Here is an 18,442-nt window from a genome sequence, read left to right as displayed (position 1 = left end):
TGACCCACCGGCTTCTGAATTTTCTCATTTCTCATTAAAGTTTCTCCTAGAGCTATCATGTTCTGTATTTTGGCCTCTCCTGAATCTCTGAGAGCTCTGATTTCCTGTATTAGACAAGAAGCAGAAGCAGCACATATACAACTATTTTTGGTTACAGAATAAAAGGTAATAAATGGGTTTTTTCATACTTTGTACACAACTGTTCACAACAAAAGAATTCTCCTTTCAATACATCACATAACTGATACATAAACAGATAGATCATCTAGTTTTAGAAAGTCTAGGACAATGAGGCTGAGATTCGTTAATTGTTCTCTACACAGCAAACCAAATATTGTGCTGACAAAATAAAATATGCACCAAGTCTTAAGGAGAGATATCTGTCACAATATAACCTCTTCCACAGAATGGAAGGTGTAAATCCCAGCATCCTCATCTCTGGCTACACTGTTAGAAGGTCTCCTAAGCAGTTGGAGAAGGGAGGTATCTGGGCCTGAGAGACCCACCTGGGCAGTGCAGCAGGCCAGCACAACGGCACACACACTCCCCCTCTCCAGATAAGCCACACGACCACAGGCTATCAGCAGTGACAGCATATTTTACAAGGCTCATAAAACACCTCCCTGATATTAGCATGAGCTGTGAAATGGAAGAGGAATTTATTTAACACGATACCTTTATCTGGTTAATCCTTTGGTCTGCTGGCAACTCACTTTCCTGTGAACTCAGGTTATTAACAGCTTCCTCGAGCTTTTTAATCCAGCAAGAAGTGTCCTGGGCAAGTTCTTCAAAATTTTGTTCTTCCAGCGGAAGCCTCTCAGTATTCCCTGCCATTTCACTTACACGTGTTATCAGTGTGTGGTACCTACTAATAAGATCACTGGCTTCTAAAACGGCTTCATCTTCCGTCAGCCCAGCCTCCCTCAAGGAATCTGCTAGCTGAGCCATGGAGTCAAATGGTTTTCTGAAAAATATGAAAAATTAATAAACTTCCATTTGTTGTAACGACATGGAGCGACCTTCTTTAGAAGACAGTTCTTAGATAGAGACCAGAGAAAATGATACCTCTGCATTAACAGTGTTTTATAGAAGTTTTCAAGTTCTGTCTCATCTTTTTTGATCTCTTTTAGTTTTTCTTCTTGAGCAGTGAGCCATTCTTCCAAGACCACACTGCTTTGTTCAAGGCTAAAGAGAATATAAATACAGACACAGGTCATACTGAGAGGCATTACATGGCAAGCCCGACAGCAGTGTTTTGCTGAAGAAGTAACATAAATATCGTGCGCCTGATCAAGCAAAGTTTTAAGCATAAGCTTAATTTTATGTATCTTGGTTCATGTCACTGAAACTACCCATACACACATATTCCTGCATAACACTAAGTCTGCTATGAAGTGAGAAAACACATGAAGCATACAACAAAACAGTCACTACCCTTTATTAAAATACCATCTTTAATAAAAAGCAGGGTTGTTTGCCATTCACTATGGCTGTTTAATAATGAATCATTTGATATCACTTCTGATTAAAATGTCAGATACTACATTAGTTCCCTACCTACTGAGCTGCTGGAGAGAAGCACCAAGTTCCTTTTCCCATTTCTGACATTTGGAGATCAATCTTTGAAGTTCTGCTTCTTGATCTGTCACACGGCTGTTAAGGTGGTTAACGCTTGCTTTGGGCAAGTAATGCTTCACTTTATTCAATAAAGTTTTAACCTCCTGGATATCTCTGTCTTTGCCCTCAGATGTCAGGAAGTGCTGAATAAGAGCACAAACACAAGAAGCATTTGTCAAATCTGCTGTTGTATAACAGATATTTATATTACAAGAGTTTTTCAGCTCCTGTTATCTCCACCAATATTTTCTTCAGCAATTCCAGTTCCTGGAAAAGAATGTTAATTCACAGTTTGCTGACTATTCCACTTGTAAATGGCGAAGTTGCTGTTTGTAAAATAAGGAGAAAATGAAGTAGACGACTTGGATTTCCTTCTCTACAGCACAAATACACACAGAAGAAACAGGCAAGCAGCACTCAAGTCTCACATCACTATGTCTTCTTCTGCCGCTTTTCTGTGATTGCTTCTTGCAGATGTTGTAGCTTTTACGTCTTTTTTCTGTTGATTCTGTCTGACTTAGAGTGAAAATACGCCTACAACAAAGTGAGTGCAAAGTTTTCACATTTGAGTCCAATGAGGGTCAGAATTTCATCTTCCTCTCTACATATTTGACTTTCTGCCTCTTTGCACACTGCAGTAGTTGGTCAAGGCTCACTGACTGTCACTGACTACTGTCCTGTATTCTCACTTGCCCAGCCACATCTGAACTTGAACACTGATATTTTTTTTAGCATTTAACGAAGTCTTATTTTCATTCCACTTGCTGTCCTAATGCTTCAAGTTACATGAAATGCTCTTTCAGCCTCAAGTTACAAAACCACTGTAGGTGAATTCCTCCCAAGAGTAGTCTCCTGTGTAAAAAAGTGAAACCTCAAGAACAATCAGCAATTGAAATTAGAACATTTTAACTCTTTACCTTTAACCTCTGCAGTCTTTCTTCCAGTACTGGTTTTGTATCTGAGGGGTCAAAGCAGTCCTTCAAAGACAGCTGGGTGCTACTGAACCAGTCATTAAAATTCTTGCACTGACCTGAAAAAAAAAAAGATACCTTCCAATTTTATTCATTAATTGTATTCTGTAAAAGAAAATCCTATTTAACATGAAGATTTCAGACAATTTGTAATTACATTTCTCAGTGCTACTGTCAAAAGCTGCTTTCCACTACAGACCATGTCACAGAAAACACTGCAATTCATGCTATTTTTTACCCAGCATTAATTGACAATAAAGGTAGATGTTCACTTGGTGGGCAACAGTCTGCTATACAGAGCGGTGTCAGGAAACGAGGCCTGGATTAGCCTCTCGGGAACCTTTCCCATTTCCACACATACACTAAACAAAATCTGTTTGAAGAGAAGACTGCCTTTGGGTCTATTGCTACACGTGCACAACCCTGTGTCTGCATCCAAAAAACAGTAACTAATAACGCTATTCATTCTCATAACTATGATTAAATGAGCAAAGACTGGAAAATATGAAAATGTTTGATTTCTGTATTTTTAAATGAAATGTTCTGACATTTGTTCCTGAATTATGCTTTATACTTCTTTTATATATGTTTTAAAAAACCTTAAACCTTAGAAACAATATATTTTGCTTCTGATTGAGTAGCTTGTTGGAATCAAAACCCATCCTTATCCAAATCTTTATCTTGTTCAGAACCCTGAAGTGGTTTGAGAGATCGAAGCCATTTCAGACACCAAAATAAAAATAAACTAATTGCATAACCTTTAAGTGACCATGATGGTCAGTACAAACCTATAAAGCTACACAAACATGAAATGTATTTGCTTACGGTCCAAAACACCGATGAAATGATCTTGAAACACATGTTTCTTCTTATTAAACAAATCAGTGACACATTTAAGCTGCTTATTTAATTCATCCACGTCAGGGCAATCCGTCTCTTCTTGCAGTAATGTCACATGGTGCTCTTGTTGCAGAATTTTCTGGTGTATCTCCTAGAGTTTTAAAAAAGGACAAGTGTTAAGACTTTGAAGTGCAAGCAGAAGTTCACTGTACAGAGCTGCCTTAGTACAGAGCAGAGTTTTGCAAAAGTGTTTAGTCCTGCCTATGTGTCAAAATAATTTCTTAAAGCACATTGACACTAACAAGGCAGTCAACAGGTAGAAATAAGCACTAAACTCTCCTTGAGCAGTGTGTATACATCCGTATGCACACATAATCACACATACAGTCACTCATGCACATTTCGTCACCATTCAGAATAGGTCAGGTGAAGTGCACAGTAACACAGTATGTTTCAGAGGTTATAGTACTGGAAGCTATAATGCCTTAGCTGCCACAGGCACCATTCCACCCCTAAATGCCTTACTCTATATGTCATGTCCTTGTGGGTTGAAAGAGAACTTAGAGGCAGCAGGGAGAGTTTATTAAAAGCTGTATCTTTCTTCCAACGCCTGTGATTTCACTGCCAATGGTCTGACACCCAGAATGCGCATAGTCCACTCAACAGGAGGTTTAAATCTTGCCAGCCTTGAACCTCCAAGCAGGAAGCAGCTCTTTCTTCACCTCTCTCTCTGGTGCAAAGAGGATGGAAATTCGGCTGAAACTGCTTACTGGGAGCTCCCCTTGCAGGCAGGCTCAAAGACAACGTCTGCATACTACCCAGTCTGGGAAAGGGTACAGTCCTGCACCCCCACTACTTTTTCAGGATATCTTGGGTGGTATACTGGTGTTGTGCCCACCACTAACCATTTCCAATAGCTGCAAGGGTTAACTAACTACATCTGACAACTTCCCGTGAAAACAGGCTTTTCTTTCATGTTTCTGGCAGCTTAAGGAAATATTCAAGCCAGGGTCTTCACTTGAGCTATTCTAGCAGTTTACAACACACACAGGAGAAACACTTATGAAGGCTTGCCCAGGAGAGAAATAATGAAGAAAATTATAGAAGATGTGTAGTAGGTTGTGGCACACTACCTCTAATTTAGTAAAGATTTCTAAGGTGTCAGAAGGAGATAAAGCTTTTAAAAGTGATTCAGTCATTCCAATCTGTGTCTTGGCCAGATCAAGGTCTCCTTTTATTTCTGTTGTATTCACGCTGAGTTCACTGCTCCCTTGCTTCATTGACAAGAGCTCTTTTATTAGCTCCATTTTTTGCACAACAGATGATCTGATGACCTTAAAAGTGGAAATAAACTTACGTAAGAAATTATAGTGGATTGATTTCCTAGAATATTACAGAACTCCAAAACAGGCATGAAAAGCAATGAAATTATCTAAAGTCCAGATGTTCCAATCATGGTTTGTTCCAGTTTCTTTCCCTCCCACTCCACAAATTGAAAAATAATAGTGTTTTTAGGTCCTGCTTTTCTGAGGAGGAATGATCTCAGTTCATCTTTATTAGCAATGCATTTACTGGTGCTGCTTTACTAACAAATTTATTAGTCAGTCTACTCCAGTGTCTACTCTGAGCTGGATAAAGGCCTTACATGCATTTCGGCTACCACAAAAAAGAGGGTGCCAGCTCTCTCTGTAACAAATCTGCCTGCAGTGATCCCGCTGGGGAAAATTCCCCTCACCAATCCAAAAAACAGGCAAGGACAGCAGGGAGATGGTGAGCTATGGCTTGAAACTAGTCACTAAGGCGCAACAGGTCCTCAACCTTATCCTTAAGGCTTGTGCAGATCTGCATGAGACAGCAACCCAATGGGATCATGGCCACACGCTGAAACACCACCCCAGGGGGCTCAGGATGTCTGGTGCTCCCAGGGGCACAGTGTCCACAGTACCAGGTTGCTGAGTCCTTTCCTAAGCTCCTTAGAACACTTTACTCAGTGAAACTCCTCTGAGTCCACTGTCTGCTGAGGATAACACAAAAATAGCCAACCCAGGTCGAGCTCAAGGTGCATCTAACTCAGACTGGGAGTGTATGCTTAGGGGACTGGTATAGGATCAAGGTAGGCTAAGGTGGTCTCAAACAGTGGAGAAGGAATTATTCTTTGCTGTGTGAAGCTAACACAAAAATATTAAGATTTCCTTGTGATATTCCAAAGGAAATCACCACAGTAAAAACCACGTTACACAAATAGCTACATACTGCCAAGCTACATTGGGCCATATCAAGGTAAAGGTACAGTTTAAAATAGCCAGTGGGTAGGCTGAGTTGCTGGGATCCCCAGAGGGATGACGAGGTTCACTGTGCTTTGTTCTTGGCCAATAGCTAAAAGCCAGATATTCCTGACATTGGCCTCTTCCAGCAGTTGGATCAAGTCTAAGATCCTACAAGGCACAGGGCTGAGAAAGGCCTTTGTGTTTAAAACGTCAGGTTTGGTTCTGACAGCCTGAAAAAGACAGCAAATGAAATGTCACTGCTAATAGCCAACAAAATGCCTCCAATTCTTCTTTTTGGGTAGATTTAAGTCAAATCAAGACATGGCTGTGGCAAAGACGATACTAGAAGCAGGGCTGCAGTAGCAACTACTGGTGTATTAGCTGTAAAAGCTTCTTCGTACCTGTAGCTCCAGTGGAGGCTCATTACTATTCAGGAGTTCTTCTATCTCAGCCACTGTGTTGTCAAATTTCTGGAGTTTCTGCTCTTGGACTCGTATGCATGCCTAAAGGTGGAAAAACATATCAGTAACTGTGTTTCCCCCAAAGTTAAATTTCATGTTTCTGTTAGAAAATTGTATTACTAATATTCTGATGCTGCATTTTGGCACATAGAGCTCCCACAACTGGTCCATTTCCTGATTTTCATTTTAGCTATTTAGACTTTTTTTTGTATTAGAGTCAGAAACACACTACGTTTCTCAGGCAAAACAGAGTTGTTAATGCAAAAAATTTGTTAACGCAAATCTAGCATAAATTTAACAATCTTTATTGTTTTACTTCCATATTAGCCCAAGTAAAATTGCTGGAAAATAATCTTAGTTTTGTATTTTCTTGTTGCTTCTATTAAAAAGGGATATTCTCAGATGTTGTAGACTTAAAGTGAAGAATTGGCATCCTGATGATGCACTTTGATAGGAATGTGGTAAAATACAACACATGCTGTAAACGCTTTTCAAATGTAAAACCTTTGTATATGAAAAGACCTCTACTTATTTGAACGGACTTTGAAACAAGCCAGTAATGTGAAAGTAAAGTACTAGCTTAAACATATGAAACAGGAACAATCTAAAGTAGTCAACATCGTCTCATATTCCCAAAACTATATTCTAAACTCCCTCAAGACAAAGCATTCCTTTGCAGTCTCCGTACAAGCAACCATCAAAACCCATCCACATGCTGCAGTTCCTATTTGCATACTGGCTACAGGGGAAAGCAGAACTTCTCTCACATTATTTATGCTGAAATTATCTTTAAATATGCAGTCAAATAAGTCATTACTCTGTTCTTTTGTGACAGGCTTCTTGAAAGCACACGCACCGGTGCTTTGCTGGGCAGTCACAAAGGATCCTGGGTTTCAGCCCTATGTAGCACGATACACAGTCGGCGTTCTTTTTGTAGCTAACATTAATGTAGAGATGTTTCAGGATCAACAACAAAAGAAATATTAATAAATTGATAAATGAACCTAACACCCTCTGCACTTTAAATCATCTTACAAAAATACTGGTGCACTGAGTTCAGTTTTCTCTCCTATTCTGCTTTTACAGTCGCTCATGGGAAACAGGTTTTCTCCCTCGCTTGTCCTCTCCTCCCCTCTCTTTTGAGAATTATCCTCTCGCATAGGAGAGGTGGAGTAACCTTAGTGCAGCCACCTCCAGCACAGCCCTTCCTAAGCATCAGGCCACATCATGCCAGGCTTAGGCAGCTTTCAGGTAAATGGCTCTTTAAATGCGGTTTCCAGCTGGTGCACTTTTACTGGAGCCCTCAGAGACCTGAGCTACCCCAGGTAAATTCTAACAATACAACGGTAAAGGCAATAATAGTGTGACAAAACGTCCACCTCCACACGGTGTGTATACTACTGTTTCACTGGGCAGATCCAGATACAAAGAACACCTTGGCTTTTTACTGCTCTGCAAATTAAAACAAATGAGCAGTGCTAACAGTAGCAGTAATGCTGCAAACAAGCATAATAAAAAACAGGGCATGTGTAGCACGTAAACACTGAGAAAAAACTGCCTGCATGTTTTCAAACAAGTGGATATTGGATATATTTATGTCTCAACCCTACTCAAGCAGGTAATTATTTTTGTTTAGCAGATACGGCCTATAACCACAACTGAGCAGTACAGCTGGTCAATTATGGCCCTAAAGACAGAAATTAAAGTATTTACCCCCATATGTGAGGCTTTTCAATGGCACAGAGCTAGTGCGTGTGTTTTTACACCTAACTGCACCCTGGTACCAAGAGTTAATGCTATAACCTCTGTGAAAGGGGCACGGGCAGCCCAGGCTCTGCTGGTGCCTGCCTGTGTGCAGCCCCTGGAGACCCTTGGCAGCCAGGCACTGTTAATGCTGCAGTAAGTTACACTGGGGAGCACAGCGGGACAAGGGTTGCAGGAGCAAACGAGCCACCTCTGCAACCTCTTCTTGCACTGTGCATTGCCCAGCCATTTCTGAGGCTCCAGTACCTTTTCACTGATAGGCAGCTTCTAACCAGAAAAGTAATCATTAGCCTATACATACTCTCTTCCCTTTCTTCTCACAAGAAAATATGTGCACCACTGTAGTCTAGACTTCAAGCTTTCCAGGCCTTCTCTTTGCTGTGTGTTTTTATAACATAAAAGAATGAGGTGGCTTTTGTAGTCTAAAGCAGCACTCGCAGCGTTGCATTAATTTAGAACAATTTAGCACACATCTATGCTATTTATCAGTTTCCAAGACCTGCATCCCTGATAAATTATGCAATATCCTCAGTGAAATGCAGATACAATTGCAAATGTTATAACTTCCTCTGCTTTTACGGTGTTGATATTTCTATGTGATGTCCATGTTCATAGTCCAAAGTCTGTATCACTATACTGTAAGGTAAGGGTAAAAATTTCCATTCACATTACCTTCAGCTGCGTAAGGTCCTCTTCAGTCAGACAACGGCCTTCTGCGTTCTTGAGTTCTGCATTTGCCCAAGCGTTGATAGTGCCAGATAAATTAAGAAGTTTGTCCCACAAGGCCTGAGCTCTTCCCAAATTATCACAGTAGTTTTCAGTCTTTTCATTGATCTACCATGAGATTTAAATACAGAAAACACACACAGATTTAAAAAAATGAGTTATACTCTAAAAGCAAAGGCGGCATAATAAAATCTGAGCAAGATGAAACCACCTACAAAAACAACAAGTGCAGCAAACGGAAAAAAATCTCATGTGTCTTCACAGTGAACTGGTCATGGAGAAGATATTTAAATCCCTGCCACACATGTCGCCAAACATACCAATCACAACAGCAGCTTGCCAGTTTTAAGGCAGGTTTAGGAAGGAGCCTTGCTCATTAATGTTTATCTACTCTCAGTAAATACCATCTAATCTCAGTATTGATGTGCTGCTTACATCGACAGTGGCAAACATTTCTCACCAAAAGCACCAGCGCTGTAATTCTCCAGATTGTCTCCAAAGTCTAAATCCGCAGAAGTTGTTATGGAAGCTTACAGATTCATGTGGAAAGCACAAATATTGCCTTTCCATTTCCTAGAATTACGTACTGCACTGTACTCAGGATATAAACTACCTGAGAAATCAGAAACGTTACACCAATAGACGCTCTGCAAGCTTTGTTCTGGAAAACACTTGGATTTACCTCTTAAGGATCTTTGCCATATTGCACTTAATTTATTCCAAATATTACACACGCGTCAGAATCAATTACTATAATGCATAACAGATAAGACCACCCTGATAATTTACTTTTTACATACATCCAGCCATCTGTCCACAATGATGTTAGCCTCGTTCTCGAACGGAGGCTCCTCAAAGCTTCTCATTTTGTTGAGCTGGAATTGAAGGTTTTTGCAGATCTGATTTATTTTGTCTACATCTTCAGAGTGATCATTAAATTCCTCTTTTGCCTCTTCAATCTGTGAAAAAGAACGAACGGATATTTATGAGCATGTTTACTTATGACTGCTTATGCAGCAAGATGTTTTTCACTGATGAGCTGGGTTTTTTTAGCGTAGAGAAATAACAGCATTACACAAAATAATCTATTTTCTGTAATATGATGAGACTAGGAATGTATCCTGTGTTGTTATATCCCCGTCATGCTGATAGGAACAGTTCCCTGTTAGAAATCCATATCATTCTGCTATTGGCTGCAAAACAGCTGAGTGGGAACTACAGACAATACATTTCTGACTAGGAGAGCCAGAACTACAATTTGCTTCGACAGTTATAATCACAAGATCCAAGAGGACTGTACATCCATACATAGACCCTCAGTCACAGAAATAAACAATGCGCGGCATAATAATCGTCTGAGATCCTATTACAACTCTAAAAAATATAACCCGGCATTCTGATCCCCAGGATTTGAACTACTTCAAAAAAATAGCTTAAATCCTACTTAAACATAGCCATTGTCAGAAACGGAAATGTCCTTTTTTCCTACTTTCTATTTAAGCACTAGACCGCTTCTTTGTCCTTAACTGTAATGGCAGTGTTTACAAACAACATGTAAGCTCACTGGAAAAGAAACACTGACCTCTAGTGTTAGGCAATTTGATATTAAAAGCTCTCCTTGTTTTCGCGAGTCAAGCATTACATCTTCCCATATAGATACTGCCAGCCACCGAGACAAGGGGAGGGATGTTAGAGCAGCACTCACAAACCAGAACAACGTTATTATTAACACTGCTATTATTTCATATAAGTAACAAATCACCAGCGCTCGAGGACATGCCTTGCACTGTGCCACAGCTATTGCGGGCTGGTGAAACCAAGAAAAGACCCTGCCTCAGCTGAAGGCAGGGGTGGCACACATGGACTCCATCCCACTGCCCAAGGGAGGAAACTGCTTACATCCCTTCTTAAATTTAACCATCCCAGCCACTGCCCGAGAGTAAATGTTCCCCAATGACAGGAGTGATGCTTCATCAGAAAGCCTAAAAATATGACCTGAACAAGCTGTTTTATAACCCAGCCAGGAAATGTGAAACCTGTACAGTAAAACGGTTGTGATGGACATGCTGCTGTTCATTCATCCATTAGCCATGGAACACCATGTCCAGTTGTTGTACTCATTTAGACGGGAAGCATGAAGCTGGCTGTCGCACTTTTGTCTGGAAAAGTGATAAACTTAAAGCTAAACGAGGGGTTGTCCAGCTCACTCAGTCTCATCAGCTAATGCAAAAGCTACTGCAAATGTTTAACCCCTACCAAAGGCAGCATGGAGCAAATGTTGGTTACAGAGGGCAAGGATCTTATACAGAAGATCTGTCTTGTAAGTAGGTTTGTAATATGGGAGAAGTGAGAGAAGAAATACCAAACCACGTTGTTACAGCTTGTAACTGCAACATAGTTTGGTCTGCAAGCTCAGCATGAGGGCAGAGATTCACGCTGAAAATGTACCCAGCTCAAGGAAATACTGTGTTCCTGCTCCTGCTTGCTCAGGGCCAGCAGAAGATCTCTGCACAGCACTGCACAGCGCAGACAAACCACGCAGCCCTGCCTGGGACCCAGGGACACGAACAAGGACAGGATATGGATCTAAATTCTTGGTTATAATCTACAGCAACAGCAAAGAAATAAGCAGCCCCAAGGCGCTACATGACGTATTATTTCTGCTTTAAGTCGGACAACATTTTAAAGTATCTTCTTAGTAACAGATTCATTTGCTACTTTTGTATATTTACAAACTGCTCCCTGGAAGGTTTTTAACTTGGTAGAAGATACAGAAATATTCTTAAGGGTATGGGTGAATATGGCTGATTTCAACCTGTGTTTTTGATAGGACAGGATTTCATCTTATTTTCATATTAGATGATAGTTTTTCTATGGGCTTGGTTTGTTTGGTTTTGTTAACTTTTTTAAAAATCCATCCCATTTAACAAGACCTTGATTCACTAAGCAAAACTAGACATCGATTTGAAACAAAACCAGAGTACAGACCCTAAATGTATTTTGGAAGCCAAAGTGAAAGCAAAGTCTTAACATTTGCCCTGCAGGCTGGGTGTGCAAGGGCAACTCAACACTCAAATGCTCTTAGGAAAGGCTTCTCTTTCCTTTTCAGTAAGTTCTGTTACTCACCTTTGTTATAAGTCTGTTCAAATTCTCCTTCCCCATGTACGAAGTTTGCTGTGAAAGGACAATCTCCTGTTTCTGGATGATGCTAGTCAGACTAGTTTTGCAGCTTTGATATTGCTTCAGGAGCTCCAGAGCCCTTGCACACTGCTCCTGGCTATTAAAAAGAGATGTATTATTTATGGCCTAAGCATAAAACAGCAGCCTCAACCTCTTGTCTGCTTTCTTCTATATTCAAACATGTGGGAGGTTTGACTACGATGTTTGGAAGAGAGAAAAGTGGGGGTAAACTGGACCAGTCTTAAACTCTGCAATACTGTGTGATACCTGGTGTGGTATTTGGGCAGTTCTTGGAATCAGAAATGCCCTTCACCATATAATGCCTCTGACTCAAATTTAACCATGATGTGACCCGGGCAGTTCAGGTTTAAATGGTACTCTCCACCTGAAAGGTGAGCTCAGCCACCAGTAAATGGAAATACAAAATGTGCAGCAGGTACCAGAACAGTTTGGGCGGTGGCCAGTGGGAAATCCCACCTTAGCCCAGCCTGCAGGGAAATATGAAATCAGATTACTGCCTCTGACACCCATGCAGGCCAAGAGGATTAACCAGAACTATGTCAGTCCATGCAAATCGTAAAAGCACCTTTAAAAACCATAAGAGAACGACGGGTGCCCCAGGTCATCAATCATAGCCTTTCCCAGTCCTCACGCTCTCAAGCTTATTGAACCAAGTTCCTTTAGTCTTATCCTGCATTAAAGATACTCTGTCTTCTTCCATTTGTTTCAAAATGACTTTTCCTTTTGAATGTGCTGGCACAAAATGTACAGCAAATACAGAAGACACATCACTGCCGGCAGCAGACAGGCTTTTCTTCTGGATACCAACTAAGTCCAAGACATCACTGCATACCTGCTAATGATGGGACTGTGATGTCTTAAAACCAGATAAAACTCAAGAGCTTTGGCTGCAAACCTCTATGTGCAATTCTTGGCTTTATGATAGTTTATGGCATCATGACAGTAACGTTTGCTACTGTACCAGTATTTCATTTGTGTTAAAGTATGGTCTAAGGCTTTTTTGCTGTTTCATTTTGCAAGCAAACTTCTTACTTGTACAATACTACTTTAAAATGTAGCTTTTCTCCTCACCATTCAGCAAGCAAGAGTTTAGTATCCTCCCATAGCCTTTCCGTAAGTCCGCACTGTTCATCTGCTTCCCCTGCTTTTTCCTCCTTGATCTGTGGGAGCTTATTAGCAATTTCTCGCATAGGTTTCATTTCAAGAGCAGCACAATCCAATTCCTTTTCCAATTCCATTAACGATTTTATCCTTTATTAGAAAAAAATGAAATACAGCCTCATATTAAAATAAATTTTTGATTTTTTTTTCTCCAGTGTAATTATAAAGTTCCCCAGACATTCATCCTGAACTGTACATACTGACTATATTAAATGACATCATAAAAAGTCTAATTTGATCTTGAGATCTTGTAATTTGACACAGTTCTTCAGAAGAGTTATGTTGACCTAAGCCCTCTGAGAAAGTAATCCATCCTAAACACCAATAGGGTCTGTATGAACATCGTGAATTATTTTGTATTACAGGGTAAGTGCATTCTGGCTATCTTAAAATACGGTCTAAGGAAGGAAGCTATGCCATAGTATGGGATTTCACAACTTAAAAAACTGTTACAGCTTACACACTCCTCTCGCCTCCTTTTTCCCCTCTGCATAAATATTAATGAATTGTTTATTCATCCTTTGCAAGGCTGCAGAGAGCTCCTCTTGAACAGAACCAGAGACATACAACTCATGTTATTGGCTTTCTCGGGCTGTGTAAAATAACACAAGGCTTCTACACTGCAGAGTGTCAGATCACACTCATCAGTGGCCAGCAAGAAGACCCGTCTCCCTGTTTGACAGTCTACTTAATGAAAACTAAGATCGTAACAATCAAACCTCCTCCTATTTTGTCTTCATCAATTCTGCTTCAAACACATACACGGAGTTTAAAAGAAAAGAAAAAACTGAGAGGGCTTCCTTATTTGGGCTGTGATGGAATGAATGAAATAGAAGTTCACAGCTTCTTTCAATGCTCCACAGATGCTTCAAGACACATCCAGGTTGGTGCTCTACTGCGAAGGAGCCACAGGCCCTCTGAGTTCACTGAAATAATGAAGTTAAAAGAGCCTTAAAAAAAGAATTCACCTCTGTTGAATAGCGGGAATTGTTGGATCCTTCAAGCCTATCTTGTTAATTCTGTCACGTAGATCCTGAATGTTTTTAAGGAGTTCACCATTTTTTGTGGAAAAAATCTCGTATAAGTCTTTTTCCTCTGAAAGCACCTGCTCACTAGAGGGATCATAGGTTGCATTCAGCTCTTCAGATAAAGTCAGAACAAGGTTTTCACAGCAAGTCTTTCTTCCACATTCAGCATCTTCCAAACAGATACCAACTGTTAGCAAGCGTTCATCCAAACATTTAGCCTCTTCTGCCATGTGAGAAACTTCTTGTGCAGTCTCTCTCAATGCTTTTTCCTGTATTTTGGGTTGACCTGAGGGATCTGTGAGACATTTGATGGAAGACTGAATCTTCCTCAAGGAGGCCATAAAAGCTTCCAGATCTTTAAGGACTGTCTCACGGATCTGCATTTTATGGCTCATTTCTTCAAGCTGGTTTTGATAGTAAATCATAATTTTACTTGCAGCTTGCAGATCTATTGGATTGAATTCATCTCTTGCTGAACTATCTAGGTGTTCCAGTTGTTTGCATACTTCAATCTGATTTAATATGGATCTCTGTAACTCCTGAAATTGAGAATGACCAACAGTGTCAGCAAGCGAAAGAAAAGCCGAATCTCGCATTCAAGCTGAACCTATGACTGAAAAACAAATTATACTTGCACTAAAGTAAGTATGCTAAACAGAGTAGTTAAGAAAGAAAACCAAAAAAAGCGATCTTAGACAGAGATTGCCCATGCTCTCTGCCCCACAGCTTCAGAGACCTAAACCCTGCTTAGCTCGAGAGCCAAGGGCAGACAAACGTAAACTTTCAGTTCTGCAGAGTTGGGTGTGTTCAGCTTGGAGTGCATGTCAAGAACAAAGCAATAGTCACCCTGCCTAACAGGCAGACCAGAGCCTAGACATAAGATATCAGCAGGAGGTGAACAAGCTATTACATACACGCAGAGCTTCCAGAACCACCCGGGGGGGTGCACAGATGCCTAAGCAGCTATGACACAAGGCAGCTTAGTTTAGCTCACAAAAAAATACATTATGTGCAGGAATTCACAAAGTGATACAAAGCCAGGTGGGAACGACATTTAAAATGAAGGATGTTTACATTTTAATGTTGACATAGATTATAGATTTCAGAAAGCTTGGGAAACCTTGTGAGCAGTCCCAAACTCCCAAGTGAAAATCCCATTAGGTTCTCTAGTTCCTGGACATATTAAAAACTACTCTGGCTAGGGTGTGATCTCAGCATTTCCTCTTACCTTTAGTTCCCTATAAGCAAGAGTGCTATTCATCAGATTAAACTGCTGGATGTCCTTTTTATTCAGCCGCTGATCTAATTCGCATAGAAGATTGGATTCATTTTCTATTGGCAAAACAATTTCCAAAGCAGTCCTTAAGGAGTTTGTTCTGCAAGAAAGAAAACAAAGCATGAACTGGGAAAGTGAGCAAGAAAAGACACTCAACCCCTTACAGCACAAAAAGCCACAAATATAATGTAATTGCCTGTCTAATAGATCTAATCCTCCTCCTCCTGAGGTCAAAGGAGTTTTCCCACTGATTAATAAAAAAGTAGTGTGAATCTCAGTGAATTTAACCAAAAGATTAAAGGAAATAACAGTAAACTTGGGAATACTGCACAGTGATGTTGCAAAGATCTGGCTGTGTGCTTCTTGGAGACATTTACACTGTCTGCGATGTACACGTGAACTAAACGTAATTAATTTTATGCAATTTTAAAAAAAGATAAAAACGTGCAGGTGTTTTCTGTAATGCACACTATTCCCTTCACAATATGCAAATTAGTTACAATGAACTATTCCTTAGCTAATATAATGAATTGTTATTTTATACCTGGTACTTATAATATCCTGAAGCTCTTTCCATTCTCCTTTTAGTTTGTTTTCTGTATCAGAAATAGCAGCCTGCTGCTTTTCATCCACAAGGTTTTCTAGGGCAGATGAGATGTTTTCCAATTGTGTCCAACCAGAATTTATTGCACTCTCTATCTCCTAAAAGATATACAGCATTAATTGCATTAATATGATACTGTATTTCCTAATGGTCTGGACAGTTCATAAAATTACAATCACAGGTCTCTGCAGAAAAAGGGAAGACATCACTTGAAAGTAAGAGTATCTCTGTTGCTTTCTTTTTCCTTAAGACTCCATTTTTAGCTGCATGCAAATCTCTACCAACTTTTTATGATGAAAATTTCCATGTCAGATATATGCCTTGGCTACATTTTATAAAATATTCAATAAATATGGTTCAGCCCTTTTTATTATGAGAATGAAAGGAAAATATCTCTACTGGGCGGTGAGGCCCTGGAAAGGATGCCCAGAGAAGCTGCAGATAATTTCCAGCTGCAGCTGGAAATGTTCAAGGCCAGGTTGCATGGGGCTTTAAGCAACCTGGACTAGTGGAAGGTGTCCCTGCCCAGGGCAACAGAGGTTGGACAAGATGATCTTTAAGGTCCCTTCCAACCCAAACCAATCTGAGACTCTTTGATTCTGCTGAATGCTGAACCCTTCATTTCCCTTCTACTTCTAATAAGCCTGGTTGTAAGGATGCTCCTTTTCCCTTGACAATACACGTAACACAGAGGTGAAGGTTCTCAATGAGTAAATAACAATTTAGGCACCACTTACGATTTTAAAAGATGAATACTTACCTGTAGTTCAAGCAGCTTATTCTGAAGACATGAAGTGCCTTTTATTTCATCAGTAAAGCCAGAAGCTACTTTATCTCTGCTGATTTGTAGAAGTTCCTCCAGGTTACTTCTTTGTACGTTATAGCTGAAGAAAGATGCAGTCACTTTTAGAGAGAATATTACTGCTAATTTAATGGAACATGGCAGGGTATGGGACTTGCTGACCCATAATAGGTTATCGTGTAAATAAACACATTTTTGGCTGATTGCAAATGCGTATTTTTACCTAAGTCCCAAATGAATAGGCATAAATGAGCAATGCATACAAGAGCTGAGAAATTGCTCACTTGGCTAATTTTCAACTATGAATGCATTCTCTAAATTCAGTTTTATGAATGTAAAAATGTCAGTTCTTTAAAATTTTGGCACATTTTTTATTTCATAGAATCATTGTGGTTGGAAACGACCTTTAGGATCATCAAGTCCAACTGTGACTTATTAGTCAGTCTTATTAGTAAAGCAGATACAGATTTTTCTGGCCCAAGAAAAGAGCGGAAGAAAATGTTTCATAGTTCTACGGGTTCTTACTACAAAATTGTAATGTTTGAAGCATTTAGCTACTACAGTGCTTCCTTATCAATATTAAGCGATACCAAGCAATATTATCAATATTGAGCAATATTAAGTAAACTGTAGTAGAACAAGAAGAGAATTGTACAGAACAAGAGTGAACCCTACGTTTAATGTATTCAATTGATTTATGAATGTCTAGCATTGTATAATGTCTGAATATACATGCATTTTATCCTTTAAAAATTACCTCTCTAACATAGCTGGTATGGGCAAATCACTGTCTTCCTCACATTTATTTGCACAACTTTCTCCATTGTGGTGTTTCACATCTGGTTCCAGAACTGTATCTGCAGCAGTTCTTGACCTCTAAGTAAAGGTAAAAAAAGGTAGCAGTGATCTTTACATCATGCTGTGCCAATACACAAGGAAGACTAACAGACTGTGAACTCCCGAAAGGAGCAATTGCTTCCTGTGTCCCAGAGGAGATGAGAGACACCATCCATCAATACAAGATGTGTTTAAACTCAATCACGGATCAAAAGAGCAAATTTTTGAAAACTTGCAGCCAGGCCATCCATTCCTTCCACTGACACTGAGTCTCTGTCAACCACAAACCGCTTCTGCACATTTTTGTGGCAGTTCCATGGACATCCTTGGGCATCCACAAGGCACCGTTCTTCCGCAGCTTTTGTCAGGCTGCTTCTACCAGATGCCTTCGCATGTCTCTCACTCTTGATTCCAGGATAAACACTACTCGGTTTGAGGCTGGCTGATGGTAGTTATACACTTCATACTTTCATTATCCATGAGACAACAGATTTCACTGCTGTATCAGGGACAATATTAGCAGCCTTACAAGCGATCTCCCTTGATAATAACCAATTCCTACATATCTTCAAACTTCATACAAATACAACAGGTCCCTTCCTATAAATCACCACTCTGGAGGCTGTGGGATGAGCTGTCTGCAGCCTTACTTGCAACAATGTTCATCCTAAATGAGACATCTTCTGTGGCATCCAAATGATGAACGGCAGTATCTTCTCTCTCTGAAATTATTTCTAAGAAGTTACGTATGTTCTGCTTTTCCCTATGATTTTCAAAAGCAAATGCCTCCAACTCCTCACAATTTTTCCTCTCTCTGTCCTTTGAAACTTGTTCAAATTTCTGGGATGCTGTGGGGGATTTGCACTTGAACACAGCTTCATACGTGA

The 18,442-nt window shown here is 40.1% G+C and overlaps 1 protein-coding gene across 1 annotated transcript in view; it reads right to left on the bottom strand.

Annotated features, from left to right (window-relative positions):
• The window catches only part of LOC104548251 (nesprin-2-like), a gene marked incomplete at its 3' end in the record, with an annotated part of 64,341 nt that overhangs the window by 19,070 nt on the left and 26,829 nt on the right, over positions 1-18,442 (bottom strand). Inside the window, exons 24-40 of the mRNA XM_010194221.1 lie at positions 17,476-17,594; positions 16,677-16,800; positions 15,857-16,014; positions 15,265-15,412; positions 13,977-14,575; positions 12,919-13,098; positions 11,773-11,923; positions 9,447-9,605; positions 8,593-8,754; positions 6,097-6,198; positions 4,562-4,762; positions 3,414-3,579; positions 2,535-2,647; positions 1,558-1,760; positions 1,066-1,185; positions 676-964; positions 1-104 (exon numbers count right to left, since the gene is read on the bottom strand). The exon at positions 1-104 is cut by the window's left edge and continues 87 nt beyond it. Coding sequence (XP_010192523.1) covers positions 1-104; positions 676-964; positions 1,066-1,185; positions 1,558-1,760; positions 2,535-2,647; positions 3,414-3,579; positions 4,562-4,762; positions 6,097-6,198; positions 8,593-8,754; positions 9,447-9,605; positions 11,773-11,923; positions 12,919-13,098; positions 13,977-14,575; positions 15,265-15,412; positions 15,857-16,014; positions 16,677-16,800; positions 17,476-17,594 — 3,098 coding nt within the window. The remainder of the gene's footprint in view (positions 105-675; positions 965-1,065; positions 1,186-1,557; positions 1,761-2,534; positions 2,648-3,413; positions 3,580-4,561; positions 4,763-6,096; positions 6,199-8,592; positions 8,755-9,446; positions 9,606-11,772; positions 11,924-12,918; positions 13,099-13,976; positions 14,576-15,264; positions 15,413-15,856; positions 16,015-16,676; positions 16,801-17,475; positions 17,595-18,442) is intronic.

This window comes from Mesitornis unicolor, unplaced genomic scaffold (assembly GCF_000695765.1).
Source record: "Mesitornis unicolor isolate BGI_N332 unplaced genomic scaffold, ASM69576v1 scaffold1441, whole genome shotgun sequence".
NCBI classification, from domain to species: domain Eukaryota; kingdom Metazoa; phylum Chordata; class Aves; order Mesitornithiformes; family Mesitornithidae; genus Mesitornis; species Mesitornis unicolor.
This window is presented reverse-complemented; position numbering and strand designations above follow the sequence as displayed.